Source organism: Cuculus canorus, chromosome 2, assembly GCF_017976375.1.
Source record: "Cuculus canorus isolate bCucCan1 chromosome 2, bCucCan1.pri, whole genome shotgun sequence".
In the NCBI taxonomy this organism is placed as follows: domain Eukaryota; kingdom Metazoa; phylum Chordata; class Aves; order Cuculiformes; family Cuculidae; genus Cuculus; species Cuculus canorus.
The window spans coordinates 161,198,313-161,214,367 of record NC_071402.1 but is presented as its reverse complement, the minus strand read 5'-3'; the positions used below and the strand labels follow the sequence as shown (position 1 = coordinate 161,214,367).

Here is a 16,055-nt window from a genome sequence, read left to right as displayed (position 1 = left end):
GGGGTTGAAGTCCTCCTCCTCCCTTGGGTAACGGTGCGTTCTTCTCCCACGTAGCAACGGATGGGATGAGAGGAATCGCCCTCAAGTTGTGCCGGAGGGGTTTAGGTTGGACATCCGACAATATCCTTCAGGGAAGGGCTGGAGAAGCCCTGGCAGAAGCTGTCCAGGGCGGTGGTGGAGTCTCCATGGAGACGCATCCCATGGGTCCCGGCACCAAGATGGCGCCGCTGGTGGGAGTGGGCAGTGGAGGGACCGAGGACACGCCGGGAGCCATGGGGGGTTGTGGGAGCGCCCGTGGACTTCCAGGTCATGGAGAAGGCGGGACTTGGTGGTTACGTCAGGATGGGAGAGCGAGAGCGGAACCTTCCCTTTCCGCCTCCGTTTCCATGGTGACGACGACACCGGGAAAGCGGCAAATCGGCTTCAGATCGGAGTTTTAGGAACCTGGGAAGATGACGGGATGGTCTCCATCCTCTCATGGAGCTAAACGAGAGCTGGAGCTGAAGAGATGTCCCTCTTCCGTTCCTCTGGATCCATTGCTCCCAGAAATCTTCTGCCGATCCCATCCCTTCCCGTGGTTTTAACGTTATTTAGACTGGAGATCAGAAGCAATTTCTTCCCCATGAGGGTGGGGAGGTCCTGGAAGAGATTATCCAGGGAAGTGGTGGCTGCCCCATCCCTGGAGGTGGTGAAGGCCACGTTGGATGGGCCTTGGAGCCCCTGATCCGGTGGGAGATGGGTTGGAACTGGATGGGCTTTGAGGTCCCTTCCAACCCAAACGATGCTATGATTTAATGTCCTACCTTGGGTCAGGGAAAGCCATGGTCTCAGTAGAAGGATGGAGGGATGGGGTTGGGAGAACCCTGAGGAGAAGGACTTGGGGTGGTGGGGAGGAGAAGCTCGACAGGAGCCACAACGTGCGCTCCCGGCCCAGAAACCACCCGTGTCCTGGGCTGCATCCAGAGCAGCGTGGCCAGCAGGGACGAAGGGGATTCTGCCCCTCTGCTCCTCTCCTGGAGACCTCAGCTGGAGGATTGGGGCCAGTTCTGGAATCCTCACCACAAGAAGGAGATGGAGCTGTTGGAACGGGTCCAGAGGAGGCTCCAAGGATGATGCGAGGGCTGGAGAACCTCCCATCCGAGGACAGGCTGAGAGAGTTGGGGTTGTTCAGCCTGGAGAAGAGAAGGCTCCAAAGAGACCTCAGAGTGACCTTCCAGAACCTAAAGGGGCTCCAAGAAAGCTGGAGAGGGGCTGTTCCCAAAGGAATGTGGGGATGGGACGAGGGGCAATGGGGATAAACTGGAGAGGGGCAGAGTTAGACTGGACATAAGGTGGAATTTCTTCCCCATGGACATGGTGAGACCCTGGAACAGGTTCCCCAGAGAAGCTGTGGTTGCCCCATCCCTGGAGATGTTGAAGGCCACGTTGGATGAGCCCTGGAGCCCCTGATCCAGTGGGAAGTGTCCATACCCATGGCAGAGAGTTGGATTTGGATGATCTTTAAGGTCCCTTCCAACCCCAACCCATGACTTTGCCATTCCCAAAGATCCAATTGGCGCTCCAAGGAACCCATTCTTTGCTGGTAGACATCAAAGCCAAACCAACGGCGCTCCTCAAGAGCTGTGGAGAAAGTGACCTATGGAATGGCTCCAACTTTTGAGGGCATCATTTGCAACCCGAGGTCACCACGGGTGGGAGATTTCTAAAGGGGATTTTAATTGATTCTCTTCATTTATTCCAAAGTTCTGAGGCACCGCTTCCTATTTTTTTTGGTGTTTCAGACTTCATCTCTGGGGGCTTCCGATTACTCAAAGGAACAAATCACGGCCTCGAAACCTCACACCTCCTCAACCTCTCACCAAGCACCAAACGTGGCCCAAACACCTCATGAAGGACAACCTTTAATGTTCTGTTTCCATAAGAATCGGAAAACCGGAGAAGGCCCTTCCAACAACGCGGTCAAGGATGAACGCAACTTGAAGGATGGAAACCACATTCCAGGCTTTCCCGGTCATTGTAGAACCCCAGGAGAGGACCCGAGCATTGGGAATCCTCTCTCAGCTTCCAGGAGCTCCAGGATTCCAGGAAGAATGTGCCTTTCGGGCTCTGCTCCCTGTTGTGACTTCTTGAAGAGGCTTCGTTCCACCAACGCAAGGTCGACGCTTCCTTCCTCAAAGGGTTTCGCCCGAGCGGGCGTCCCCTGACCCCATTGGACTTCTTCGGGGGACAATTAGGAACTTGAAGTCATCTTTAGTCCAGTTCCTGGGCTCCAAACTCTTGGCAACCTAAGGAGGACATCTCCGATAACCTCCAGCCTGAGGTGTTACTCAACGTTCTCCGTGGCGATGGGATCTCTTTCCCACGTGGATTCCCAACGCTGTAGACCTCCTACGCAGCCCCACCACATTCCAACCAGCACCAGGCACCGGTGGAAGCTGTAGATGTGCTCCACCAACCACCACAACGCAGCCTCGGGAAGAGAGCCCCACTCCAACCTTCTCCCTTTTGTTTGGAAGAGGGGTCAGAAGGGCTTGGAAAGCCTCCTCCTCCCACCAAGGTCCACCACCGAGCTGCGTCCTCCTGCCACAGCCTGGCCTGGCAAAAAATCATCACAGACTCACCAGGTTGGAAAGGACCCATTGGATCGTGGAGTCCAACCATTCCTAACACTCCCTAAACCATGGCCCTCAGCACTTCATCCACCCGTTCCTTAAACACCTCCAGGGAAGGCGACTCCACCCCCTCCCTGGGCAGCTGTTCCAGTGCCGATGACTCTTTCCATGAAGAATTTCCTTCTGATATCCAACCTGACCCTCCCCTGGCGGAGCTTCAGGCCATTCCCTTGTCCTGTCCTCTGTCACTTGGGAGAAGAGCCCAACACCCTCCTCTCCACAACCTCCTTTCAGGCAGTTGTAGAGAGCAATAAGGTCTCCCCTCAGCCTCCTCTTCTCCAGGCTGAACACCCCCAGGTCCATCAGCCGCTCCTCGTCAGACGTTCTCCAGCCCCTCACCAGCTTCGTTGCTCTTCTCTGGACACTCTCCAGAGCCTCAACATCCTTCTTGTGGTGAGGGGCCCAGAACTGAACACAGTATTCGAGGTGCGGTCTCACCAGTGCCGAGTACAGAGGGAGAATCCCCTCCCTGGACCTGCTGGTGACCCCATTTCTGATCCAAGCCAAGATGCCGTTGGCCTTCTTGGCCACCTGGGCACACTGCTGGCTCATGGTCAGTCGGCTGTCAACCATCACCCCCAGGTCCTTCTCCTCCGTGCAGCTCTCCAGCCACTCTTCCCCCAGTCTGTAGCGCTGCATAGGGTTGTTGTGCCCCAAGTGCAGGACCCGGCATTTGGCCTCGTTGAACCTCATCCCATTGGTCTCATCCCAGTGGTCCAAACCTGTTCAGATCCCTTTGGAGCCTCCGTACCCTCCAGCAGATCCACACTTCCACCCAGCTCAGTGTCATCCTCAAACATTGCACTCAATGCCTTCATCCACGTCATTGATGAAGACGTTGGGCAGAGCTGGACCAGCACCGAGCTCTGAGGAACCCCACTTGTGACCGCCCTCCATCCGGAGTCGACTCCATTGACCACCACCCTCTGGGCCACCCAACCCGTTTCCAACCCAGGAGAGCGTGCGCCCATCCAGCCCAGAGACCGACAGCTTCTAAAGCAAAACGACCACCAAGAGGACCACAAAGCCACCGCTGGGATGGGAACTCCTATATGGAGTGCATGACGGAGCCCCGGTTGGCCGCGCAGGACCATCCCCCCAAAGTCAGGTGGGTTCCTTGCGTGTGACTCTCCTGGTGCTTCACCAAACTCCTCCTGAGCACAAACCTCTTCCTGCAGAGGGGACACTGGAAGAGCCCTTCTCCCGAGTGCCGGCGTTGGTGGTTGAGAAGATAATCCTTTCTCCTGTAGCTTTTGTCGCACTCGGAGCACTTGTAGGGCCTCTCTCCCGTGTGAGTCGTTTGGTGCCTAACGAGCCACGAGTGGCAAACGAAGCTTTTCCCGCAGTCGCTGCAGATGTAGGACTTGCCGCGGGCCTGGCCCTGCGGTTGGGCGGCGGCGCCGCCCCGCGGCAACGACGGCTGCCGGCACTTGGCACAAGACTCCGACTTCTCCTGGAGGTGATCCCAGCAGGGGTTCCTTAAGGCTGTGGCGAAGCTCCCATCGCTTTCCGTGGGTGGGTGCTCCTCTCCACCAAGATCACCAAGCTTGGTTGCACCCATAAGGTTGTGTCCACGCTCGGAGCGGGCCACCACCTCGCGGGTGGTGGGACCGACCTCCTGCCCGACCTCCTTCTCCCCCGGAGCGCGCGGCTGCGGGTGGAGTAGGTGGAACATCCTTTCGGTGAGAGTCTTCTCACAGGTGGAACCTGGAAGGATGTCCCCAGGAGGACCTTGAACGCACGGTCTCCTCCCGACGCCGTTCTCCTGAGCGCTGAAGAAGTCCAAGTGCTCAGCAAACCCTCGCTCGTATTGGGCGTCACCTCCGAGGCCGTTCCCCGGGGTGGAGGTTTCCATCGCTTCTGAATTCCATTGACTGTCCCAGGTCACTCCGGCACCGGGATCCTTGGAGAACTTCTCCTCAGCTTCTCCTGGGACCTCTGAGCGGCACGGCGTGCTTTCAAAGCCATCATCGGCCAGAGGGTCTCTCTTTGTGGGTTCACCACCGTGTGCTGAAAACGGAGAGATTTCGGTCGGTCAATTAACGAAGAGTCTAACGAGCGTCTCGGCTGCGTCTCCTTAACGGAGAGGCACCGCGAGTCATGGAATGGGGTGGGATGGAAGGGAGCTTAAAGCCCATCCAGTCCCACCTCCTGCCATGGGCAGGGACACCTCCCGCTGGATCAGGGGCTCCAAAGCTCCATCCAACGTGGCCTTCAACACCTCCAGGGATGGAGCAGCCACAGCTTCTCTGGACAACCTGGGCCAGGGCCTCACCACCCTCCCAGGAGAACGTTCCATCCTAAGATCTTATCTCAATCTCCCCTCTTTCAGCTTCAAACCGTTCCCCTCGTCCTATCCCTGCACTCCCGGAACCAAAGCCCCTCTCCAGCTTTCCTGGAGCCCCAACAGACACTGGAAGGTCACTCTAAGGTCTCCATGGAGCCTTCTCTTCTCCTGAACAACCTCAACTCTCTCAGCCTGTCCTGGGACGGGAGGTTCTCCAGCCCTCGCAGCATCCTTGGAGCCTCCTCTGGACCCGTTCCAACAGCTCCATCTCCTTCTTATGCACATGAAGTGATGGAATTCCAAGCTCCCAACTGATTGCCACCCAAAATATTCCTCTGGGCTTCAGAGCTCTACCGAGCGCTGCTGAGCTGTGGCCCAGGAGATTGTATTTATCTCATCTTTCTATCGTGGTTTCAGTACACGGTGGGGGATGATGGGATGGAGAGCAGCTCTGAGGAGAAGGACTTGGGGTGGTGGGGAGGAGAAGCTCGACAGGAGCCACAACGTGCGCTCCCAGCCCAGAAACCACCCGTGTCCTGGGCTGCATCCAGAGCAGCGTGGCCAGCAGGGACGGAGGGGATTCTGCCCCTCTGCTCCTCTCCGGGGAGACCTCAGCTGGAGGATTGGGACCAGTTCTGGAATCCTCACCAGAAGAAGGAGATGGAGCTGTTGGAACGGGTCCAGAGGAGGCTCCAAGGATGTTGCGAGGGCTGGAGCACCTCCCATCCGAGGACAGGCTGAGAGAGTTGGGGTTGTTCAGCCTGGAGAAGAGAAGGCTCCCAGGAGACCTTAGAGTGACCTTCCAGAACCTGAAGGGGCTCCAAGAAGCTGTGGAGTGACCTTTTCCAAGGGCCTGGAGTGACACAATGAGGTGGAACGGCTTTAAATTGGAAGGGGGAAGATTTAGACTAAATATAAGGAGGAAATTCTTCTCAATGAGAGTGGTGAGGCCCTGGCCCAGGTTGCCCAGAGAAGCTGTGGCTGCCCCATCCCTGGAGGTGTTGAAGGCCACCTTGGATGGGCCTTGGGCACCTGATCCAGTGGGAGGTGTCTCTCCCCATGGCAGCAGGTGGAACTGGATGGGTTTGAGGTCCCTTCCAACCCAACCCCATCCCATAGTTCCATGATTTTGACTTGCCACCAACCAGAACCCCCAGATTCCATCCCTGGAGGTGTTGAAGGCCACGTTGGATGGAGCTTGGAGCCCCTGATCCAGTGGGAGGTGTCCCTGCCCATGGCAGAGGGGTTGGAACTGGATGGGCTTTGAGATCCCTTCCCATTCGAACCATTCGATGGTTTAATTAAGATCGGAATTAGATTTCTCATCCCAAATATCTCACCCGAATCCCATTCCTGACCTTTATTGGGACCTGTAGGCAGCTCTTCTTTCTCCAAGTCTTGGCCTTCAGGGCAACGTGGCCCCTCCTCTTCTTTAATCCATGAGAAAACACGGGCGGAGTAAATCTGCAGCCCTGCTCGTTGGGGAGAATCGGGATTGAAAACCCACCGGAGAAGGACGCCAAGAATTCAGGGATTCACAAAGGTGAGGAAAGGTCTTGTAGAGCAGAAGGAGCTTCTGCCGGGGATTCCTCACCTGCGTCAGGAGCCTTCAGGATGTCCTCCTCACCGCCTGCGCCTGGCAGCTCCTCGGCAAACATCTCCTCGTCTTTCTTGGTGGGGTTGGAAGGTTGATGGAAGACCGGCTCTGCTAAAGGAGAGAGCGCTTAGGGATGAGGTTTAATGGTGGACGCGTACGGTTGGAGCTGAGGATCTCAAAGGTCTTCTCCGACTTCATGGTTCTACGATTCGAAGGTAAGAGCTCAAGCTCAGGATTTCATTGGAGCTCCTGTTCTCCCCCCAAGACAACCTCCATATAACCTCCCACAAATCCAGCAGGGACGGAGGGGATTCTGCTCCTCTGCTCCTCTCTGGGGAGACCTCATCTGGAGGATTGGGGCCACTTCTGGAATCCTCAACAGAAGGAGGAGATGGAGCTGTTGGAACGGGTCCAGAGGAGGCTCCAAGGATGATGCGAGGGCTGAAGAACCTCCCATCCGAGGACAGGCTGAGAGAGTTGGGGTTGTTCAGCCTGGAGAAGAGAAGGCTCCCAGGAGACCTTAGAGTGACCTTCTGGTCACCCATGGCAGAGAGTTGGAATTGGATGATCTTTAAGGTCCCTTCCAACCCAACCCATCCCATGGTTCCATGATTCCAACGTGCCATCAGCCAGACCCCCGGATCCCATCCCTGGAGGGGTTGAAGGCCACGTTGGATGGAGCTTTGAGCTCCTGATGCAGTGGGAGGTGTCTCTGCCCATGGCAGGGAGGAGGGAATTGGATGATCTTTAAGATCCCTTCCAACCCAAACTATTCTACGATCCCATGGTTCTACGCTTCCATGGCTCTACGCTTCCATGGCTCTACGATCCCATGGCTCTACGCTTCCATGGCTCTACGTTTCCATGGCTCTACGATCCCATGGCTCCACGATTCCATGGCTCTACGATTCCATGGTTCCAGGATTCCATGGCTCTACGATTCCATGGCTCTACGCTTCCATGGCTCTACGCTTCCACGGCTCTACGATCCCATGGCTCTACGATCCCATGGCTCTACGATCCCATGGTTCTACGCTTCCATGGCTCTACGTTTCCATGGTTCTACGCTTCCATGGCTCTACGCTTCCATGGCTCTACGATTCCATGGCTCTACGTTTCCATGGCTCTACGATTCCATGGTTCTACGCTTCCATGGCTCTACGCTTCCATGGCTCTACGCTTCCATGGTTCTACGCTTCCATGGTTCCACGATTCCATGGTTCTACAATTCCATGGCTCTACGATTCCATGGTTCTACGATTCCATGGCTCTACGATTCCATGGCTCTACGATTCCATGGCTCTACGATTCCATGGTTCTACGATTCCATGGTTCTACGATTCCATGGCTCTACGATTCCATGGTTCTACGATTCCATGGTTCTACGATTCCATGGCTCTACGATTCCATGGCTCTACGATTCCATGGCTCTACGCTTCCATGGTTCTACGATTCCATGGCTCTACGCTTCCATGGCTCTACGCTTCCATGGTTCTACGATTCCATGGCTCTACGATTCCATGGTTCTACGATTCCATGGCTCTACGATTCCATGGCTCTACGCTTCCATGGCTCTACGATCCCATGGCTCTACGATCCCATGGCTCTACGCTTCCATGGCTCTACGATTCCATGGCTCTACGATTCCATGGCTCTACGTTTCCATGGCTCTACGCTTCCATGGCTCTACGCTTCCATGGTTCTACGCTTCCATGGTTCCACGATTCCATGGTTCTACGATTCCATGGCTCTACGATTCCATGGTTCTACGATCCCATGGCTCTATGATTCCATGGTTCTACGATTCCATGGTTCTACGATTCCATGGCTCTACGATTCCATGGCTCTACGATTCCATGGTTCTACGATTCCATGGCTCTACGCTTCCACGGCTCTACGCTTCCATGGCTCTACGATCCCATGGCTCTACGATCCCATGGCTCTACGCTTCCATGGCTCTACGCTTCCATGGTTCTACGATTCCATGGCTCTACGATTCCATGGTTCTACGATCCCATGGCTCTATGATTCCATGGTTCTACGATTCCATGGTTCTACGATTCCATGGCTCTACGATTCCATGGCTCTACGATTCCATGGCTCTACGCTTCCACGGCTCTACGCTTCCATGGCTCTACGATCCCATGGCTCTACGATCCCATGGCTCTACGCTTCCATGGCTCTACGATTCCATGGCTCTACGATTCCATGGCTCTACGTTTCCATGGCTCTACGCTTCCATGGCTCTACGCTTCCATGGTTCTACGCTTCCATGGTTCCACGATTCCATGGTTCCACGATTCCATGGTTCCACGATTCCATGGTTCTACGATTCCACGGCTCTACGATTCCACGGCTCTACGATCCCATGGCTCTACGATCCCATGGTTCCACGATTCCATGGCTCTACGCTTCCATGGCTCTACGTTTCCATGGCTCTACGATCCCATGGCTCTACGCTTCCATGGCTCTACGATTCCATGGCTCTACGCTTCCATGGCTCTACGCTTCCATGGCTCTACGCTTCCATGGCTCTACGATTCCATTGTTCTACGATCCCATGGCTCTACAATTCCATGGCTCTACGCTTCCATGGCTCTACAATTCCATGGCTCTACGCTTCCATGGCTCTACGATTCCATGGCTCTACGATCCCATGGCTCTACGCTTCCATGGCTCTACGATCCCATGGCTCTACGCTTCCATGGCTCTACGATTCCATGGTTCTACGATTCCATGGCTCTACGATCCCATGGTTCCACGATTCCATGGTTCCACGATTCCATGGTTCCCCCATCAGGACTGGTGGCAAATCTGTTCCAAACTCGTGAAGCCGTTATAAAGCTCTTGGAATTCACGGGGAGAGGCGGAAAAAAGACCCCACCCCCCCTTGGAATTCCATGAATCCCTTCTGTTTCATTTTCCCTCCGAGGTATTCGGTTCCTCACCTGGGAAGGGCTCTCCTGGAGCTTCTCCAACCTCACCCTCCCATCGATCCACAGCGCTCGGCTCCTCCTCTTCCTTAATACGGATGGCGGTGCCTTCTGGAAGAGGAACCGATGTCATCGTAATGCCATACACAGCGTTCCCTCCCATTTCCATCCCATCCCAGCTCCGTTCCGGCTCACGGAGGTTCTTCTTCTCGTTGACCGAGGTCACCTCAACCGACCCAAAAGCCTTGTGGTGAGCAGATGATAGAACGGGTTGGGTTGGAAGGGACCTCAAAGGTCATCCGGTTCCACCCCGTGCCGTGGGCAGGGACACTTCCCATTGGATCAGGGGCTCCAAAGCCCATCCAACGTGGCCTTCAACACCTCCAAGGATGGAATCTGAGGGTTCTGGTTGGTGGCACGTCAGGACCATGGAACCATGGGATGGGTTGGGTTGGAAGGGACCTCAAAGGTCATCCAGTTCCACCCCCTGCCATGGGCAGGGACACTTCCCATTGGATCAGGGGCTCCAAGCTCCATCCAACGTGGCCTTCAACACCTCCAGGGATGGAATCTGGGGGTTCTGGTTGGTGGAACGTCAAAATCATGGAACCATGGGATGGGGTTGGGTTGGAAGGGACCTTAAAGCCCATCCAGTTCCACCCCGTGCCGTGGGCAGGGACACTTCCCACTGGATCAGGGGCTCCAAGCCCCATCCAACGTGGCCTTCAACACCAGGGGAAGGGAAGGGGGAAGCGAGGCGGGAAGGGAAGTGGGGAGGGAAGCGGGAAGGGAAGCGGGAAGGGAAGTGGAAAGGGAGGGGGGGAGGGAGGCGGGAAGGGAAGGGGGAAGGGAGGGGGAAGGGAGGTGGGAAGGGAAGTGGGGAGGGAAGCGGGAAGGGAGGCGGGAAGGGAAGTGGGAAGGGAGGCAGGAAGCAAGCAGGGAAGTGAGGGGGGAAGCGAGGAGGGAAGAGGAGGCGGGAAGGGAAGTGGGAAGGGAAGTGGAAAGGGAGGGGGGAAGAGATGGGGGAAGGGGAGGCGGGAAGGGAGGGGGGAAAGGGAGGCGTGAAGCAAGGGGGGAAGTGAGGGGGGAAGCGAGGTGGGAAGCGGAGGCGGGAAGGGAGGCGGGAAGGGAGGCGGGAAGGGAGGGAGGAAGGGAAGTGGAAAGGGAGGGGGGAAGGGAAGTGGAAAGGGAGGGGGGAAGGGAAGTAGAAAGGGAGGGGGGAAGCGAGGTGGGAAGAGATGGGGGGAAGGGGAGGCAGGAACGGAGGGGGGAAGGGAGGGGGGAAGGGAAGTGGAAAGGGAGGGGGGAAGGGAAGTGGAAATGGAGGGGGGAAGGGAAGTGGAAAGGGAGGGGGGAAGGGAAGTGGAAAGGGAGGGGGGAAGGGAAGTGGAAAGGGAGGGGGAAGGGAAGTAGAAAGGGAGGGGGAAGGGAAGTAGAAAGGGAGGGGGAAGGGAAGTGGAAAGGGAGGGGGAAGGGAAGTAGAAAGGGAGGGGGGAAGCGAGGCAGGAAGGGAAGTGGGAAGGGAGGGGGGAAGTGAGGCAGAAAGGGAAGTGGGAAGGGAGGGGGGAAGCGAGGTGTGAGGCGGGAAGGGCGGCGCAGTGCGAAGGGAAGAGAGGAGGGAAGAGGCACAAAGGGAGGCGGAAAGAGAAGCGCAAAGAGGAACGAGAGGAGAAGGGAGGTGAGAGGCGAAGGCAGTGGGAAAGGAGAGGGAGGAGCAAAGGGAGGCGGAAAGGGAGGCGGAAAGGGAGGCGGAAAGGGAGGCGGAAAGGGAAGGGAGGTGCGAAGGGAAGGGAGGCGCGAAGGGAAGGGAGGTCGGAAGGGAAGCGAGGCCGGAAGGGAAGGGAGGTCGGAAGGGAAGGGAGGTCGGAAGGGAAGGGAGGTCGGAAGGGAAGGGAGGTCGGAAGGGAAGCGAGGCCGGAAGGGAAGGGAGGTCGGAAGGGAAGGGAGGTCGGAAGGGAAGGGAGGTCGGAAGGGAAGGGAGGGCGGAAGGGAAGCGAGGGCGGAAGGGAAGCGAGGCCGGAAGGGAAGCGAGGCCGGAAGGGAAGCGAGGTCGGAAGGGAAGGGAGGCCGGAAGGGAAGGGAGGTCGGAAGGGAAGGGAGGTCGGAAGGGAAGCGAGGCCGGAAGGGAAGGGAGGTCGGAAGGGAAGGGAGGTCGGAAGGGAAGCGAGGCCGGAAGGGAAGCGAGGTCGGAAGGGAAGGGAGGTCGGAAGGGAAGCGAGGCCGGAAGGGAAGCGAGGCCAGAAGGGAAGGGAGGCCGGAAGGGAAGGGAGGCCGGAAGGGAAGGGAGGTCCGAAGGGAAGCGAGGCCGGAAGGGAAGCGAGGCCGGAAGGGAAGCGAGGCCGGAAGGGAAGCGAGGCCGGAAGGGAAGGGAGGTGAGAAGGGAAGGGAGGTCGGAAGGGAAGGGAGGTCGGAAGGGAAGGGAGGTCGGAAGGGAAACTAGGCCGGAAGGGAGGTGCGAAGGGAAGCGAGGCCGGAAGGGAAGCGAGGCCGGAAGGGAAGGGAGGTGCGAAGGGAAGGGAGGCCGGAAGGGAAGCGAGGCCGGAAGGGAAGCGAGGTCGGAAGGGAAGCGCGGTCGGAAGGGAAGTGAGGCCGGAAGGGAAGCGAGGCCGGAAGGGAAGCGAGGTCGGAAGGGAAGGGAGGCCGGAAGGGAAGGGAGGTCGGAAGGGAAGGGAGGTCGGAAGGGAAGCGAGGCCGGAAGGGAAGGGAGGTCGGAAGGGAAGGGAGGTCGGAAGGGAAGCGAGGCCGGAAGGGAAGCGAGGTCGGAAGGGAAGGGAGGTCGGAAGGGAAGCGAGGCCGGAAGGGAAGCGAGGCCAGAAGGGAAGGGAGGCCGGAAGGGAAGGGAGGCCGGAAGGGAAGGGAGGTCCGAAGGGAAGCGAGGCCGGAAGGGAAGCGAGGCCGGAAGGGAAGCGAGGCCGGAAGGGAAGCGAGGCCGGAAGGGAAGGGAGGTGAGAAGGGAAGGGAGGTCGGAAGGGAAGGGAGGTCGGAAGGGAAGGGAGGTCGGAAGGGAAACTAGGCCGGAAGGGAGGTGCGAAGGGAAGCGAGGCCGGAAGGGAAGCGAGGCCGGAAGGGAAGGGAGGTGCGAAGGGAAGGGAGGCCGGAAGGGAAGCGAGGCCGGAAGGGAAGCGAGGTCGGAAGGGAAGCGCGGTCGGAAGGGAAGTGAGGCCGGAAGGGAAGCGAGGTCGGAAGGGAAGCGAGGTCGGAAGGGAAGCGAGGCGCGAATGAAGGCAGGAAGCGGGGCCGGAAGGGAAGGGAGGCCAGAAGGGACGCGAGGCCGGAAGGGAAGCGAGGCGCGAATGAAGGCAGGAAGCGGGGCCGGAAGGGAAGCGAGGTCGGAAGGGAAGGGAGGCCGGAAGGGACGCGAGGCCGGAAGGGAAGGGAGGTCGGAAGAGAAGCGACGCCGGAAGGGAAGGGAGGCGGGAATGAAGGCAGGAAGCGGGGCATGACGCCGGGTACATGGGCCCAACTCTCGGTGTCGCGCGGTGCTCACCCGGTGCCCTCAGCCCGCCGACGTTCTCGCGCTGCCCAAGCGGTGCCCCTATCCCGGCAGAGCCGAGGCGCCGCTCCAGCGCCCGCAGCCGCCCCCGCAGCCCCAGCGCCGCCCGCAGCCGCCGCTCCGCACGCCACACGCGAGCCTCGAGCCGCTGCAGCCGGGCCGACACCGGCAGCCGGGGACCGGCCATGGCTGATCCGGAGCCGCTCCACCTGCTCCGATGCTCTTCCTGCTGATCCGGAGCCGCTCCTCCTGTGCAATGCTGCTCCTGCTGATCCGGAGCGGCTCCTCCTGCTCCGATGCTGCTCCTGCTGATCCGGAGCCGCTCCTCCTGCTCCGATGCTCTTCCTGCTGATCCGGAGCCGCTCCTCCTGCTCCGATGCTCTTCCTGCTGATCCGGAGCCGCTCCACCTGCTCCGATGCTCTTCCTGCTGATCCGGAGTCGCTCCTCCTGCTGCAATGCCGCTCCTGCTGATCTGGAGCCGCTCCTCCTGCTGATCCGGAGCGACTCCTCCTGCTGCAATGCTGCTCCTGCTGATCCGGAGCGACTCCTCCTGCTGCAATGCTGCTCCTGCTGATCCGGAGTGGCTCCTCCTGCTCCGAAGCTCTTCCTGCTGATCCGGAGTGGCTCCTCCTGCTGCAACGCTGCTCCTGCTGATCCGGAGCCGCTCCTCCTGCTGCAATGCTGCTCCTGCTGATCCGGAGCGGCTCCTCCTGCTGATCCGGAGCGGCTCCTCCTGCTGCAATGCTGCTCCTGCTGATCCGGAGCCACTCCACCTGCTGCAATGCTGCTCCTGCTGATCCGGAGCCGCTCCTCCTGCTGATCCGGAGCGGCTCCTCCTGCTGCAATGCTCTTCCTGCTGATCCGGAGCGGCTCCTCCTGCTGCAATGCCGCTACTGCTGATCCGGAGTGGCTCCTCCTGCTGATCCGGAGCGGCTCCTCCTGCTGCAATGCTGCTCCTGCTGATCCGGAGCCGCTCCTCCTGCTGCAGTGCTGCTCCTGCTGATCCGGAGCGACTCCTCCTGCTGCAGTGCTGCTCCTGCTGATCCGGAGCGACTCCTCCTGCTGCAATGCCGCTCCTGCTGATCCGGAGCGACTCCTCCTGCTGCAGTGCTGCTCCTGCTGATCCGGAGCGGCTCCTCCTGCTGCAATGCCGCTCCTGCTGATCCGGAGCGGCTCCTCCTGCTGCAATGCCGCTCCTGCTGATCCGGAGTGGCTCCTCCTGCTGCAATGCTGCTCCTGCTGATCCGGAGCGGCTCCTCCTGCTGCAGTGCTGCTCCTGCTGATCCGGAGCGGCTCCTCCTGCTGCAATGCTGCTCCTGCTGATCCGGAGCGGCTCCTCCTGCTGCAATGCTGCTCCTGCTGATCCGGAGCCGCTCCTCCTGCTGCAATGCCGCTCCTGCTGATCCGGAGCCGCTCCACCTGCTCCGATGCTCTTCCTGCTGATCCGGAGTGGCTCCTCCTGCTGCAATGCTGCTCCTGCTGATCCGGAGCGGCTCCTCCTGCTCTGATGCTCTTCCTGCTGATCCGGAGCGGCTCCTCCTGCTCCGATGCTCTTCCTGCTGATCCGGAGCGGCTCCTCCTGCTGCAATGCTCTGCCTGCTGCACCGGTTTCACTCCGTTTCTTGCACCGGTTCCGCCTTTGCTCTCGTTCTGACTCCTCTACGGCTCCACCTCCTGCTCCGGAACCGCTCCACCTCCGGCAATGCCGCTCCTGTTGATCCGGAGCTGCTCCACCTGCTCCGATGCTCTTCCTGCTAATCCGGAGCTGCTCCACCTCCTGCAATGATGCTCCTACTGCTAATCCGGAGCCACTCCGCCTCCTGCACTCGTTCCTCTCCTCCCCTCGCACCGGAGCCGCCTCTTGCACCCCTTCGGAACCGGTTACCCCTCTCGCACCGGTTTCTCTCCGCCTCCTCCTGCCCTCTCCTCTCCTCCTCCTGCCCCGCTCCGCCTCCTGCACCCGTTTCACTCCGCCTCTTGCATCGATTCCGCTCCGCCTCCTGCACCGATTCTTCTCCTCCTCCTCCTCCTCCTCCTGCTGCTGCTCCGGAGCCGCTCCGCCTCCTGCACCCGTTTCACTCCACCTTCTGCATCAGTTCCTCTCCTCCCCTCTCTCCCTTCTTCCTTTCGTACCGGCTCCGCCTCTTGAACCGCTTCCTCCTCCTCCTCCACCTCCTCCACCTCTTGCACCGGTTCTACTCCTCCTCCTTCTCTTCCTCCACCTCCTGCACCTCCTGCACCGGTTCCTCTCCTTCTCCTGCCCCGCTCCACCTCCTGCACCGGTTCTGCCCCACACACCGTTTCTACTCCTCCTCTTGCACCAATTCTGCTTCCTGCACCAGTTCTGCTCCTCCTCTTGCACCAGTTTTGCCCCCTCCACCGGTTCAGACTCTTGCACCGGTTCTGCCCCCTGCACCATTTCTACTTCTCCTCCTGCACCGTTTCCACGCCTCCTCTTGCACCAATTCTGCCTCCTGCACCAGTTCTGCTCCTCCTCCTGCACCACTTTTGCCCCCTCCTGCACCGGTTCAGACTCTTGCACCGGTTCTGCCCCCTGCACCATTTCTACTTCTCCTCCTGCACCACTTCCACTCCTCCCCTTGCACCGGTTCTGCCTCCTGCACCGGTTCCTCTCCTCCTCCTGCACTGCTCCACCTCCTGCACCGGTTCAGACTCTTGCACCGGTTCTACTCCTCTTCTTTCACCAGTTCTGCCTCCTGCACCATTTCTACTCCTCCTCCTGCACCAGTTTTGCCCCCTGCACCGATTCCACTCCTTCTCTTGCACCAGTTCTGACTCTTGCACCATTTCTACTCCTCCCCTTTCACCAGTTTTGCCCCCTGCACCGGTTCCTCTCCTCCTCCTGCACTGCTCCACCTCCTGCACCGGTTCAGACTCTTGCACCGGTTCTGCCTCCTGCACCGTTTCCACCCCTCCTCTTGCACCGGTTTTGCCTCCTGCACCACTTCTACTCCTCCTCTTGCACCAGTTCTGCCTCCTGCACCGGTTTTGCCTCCTGCACCGGTTCAGACTCTTGCACCAGTTTTGCCCCCTGCACCGATTCCGCTCCTC

At 59.1% G+C, this 16,055-nt stretch overlaps 1 protein-coding gene across 1 annotated transcript; it reads right to left on the bottom strand.

Annotated features, from left to right (window-relative positions):
• Positions 1 to 2,452: 2,452 nt before the first annotated feature.
• LOC104061116 (uncharacterized) lies at positions 2,453 to 15,546 on the bottom strand. The gene is made up of 6 exons (XM_054057905.1): positions 15,282 to 15,546; positions 12,977 to 14,539; positions 9,505 to 9,600; positions 6,554 to 6,667; positions 6,318 to 6,431; positions 2,453 to 4,682 (listed from the first exon to the last, which is right to left on the bottom strand). The coding sequence occupies exons 1-6, from the start codon at positions 15,544 to 15,546 to the stop codon at positions 3,721 to 3,723; spliced, it is 3,114 nt and encodes a 1,037-aa protein (XP_053913880.1). The 3' UTR covers positions 2,453 to 3,720.
• Between the last annotated feature and the right edge of the window lie 509 nt (positions 15,547 to 16,055).

Bases quoted from the DNA above. Each gene is read 5' to 3' on its own strand.
- LOC104061116 (XM_054057905.1), bottom strand. From the start codon at position 15,546: ATGGTGCAGGGGGCAGAACCGGTGCAAGAGTCTGAACCGGTGCAGGAG. The intron at 14,540-15,281 runs GTGTGTGGGGCA...CCGGATCAGCAG, and splicing joins CAAGAGGAGGAGTAGAAACG to GAAGAGCATCGGAGCAGGAG. The intron at 6,432-6,553 runs GTGAGGAATCCC...CCCAACGAGCAG, and splicing joins CCTGAAGGCTCCTGACGCAG to GGCTGCAGATTTACTCCGCC.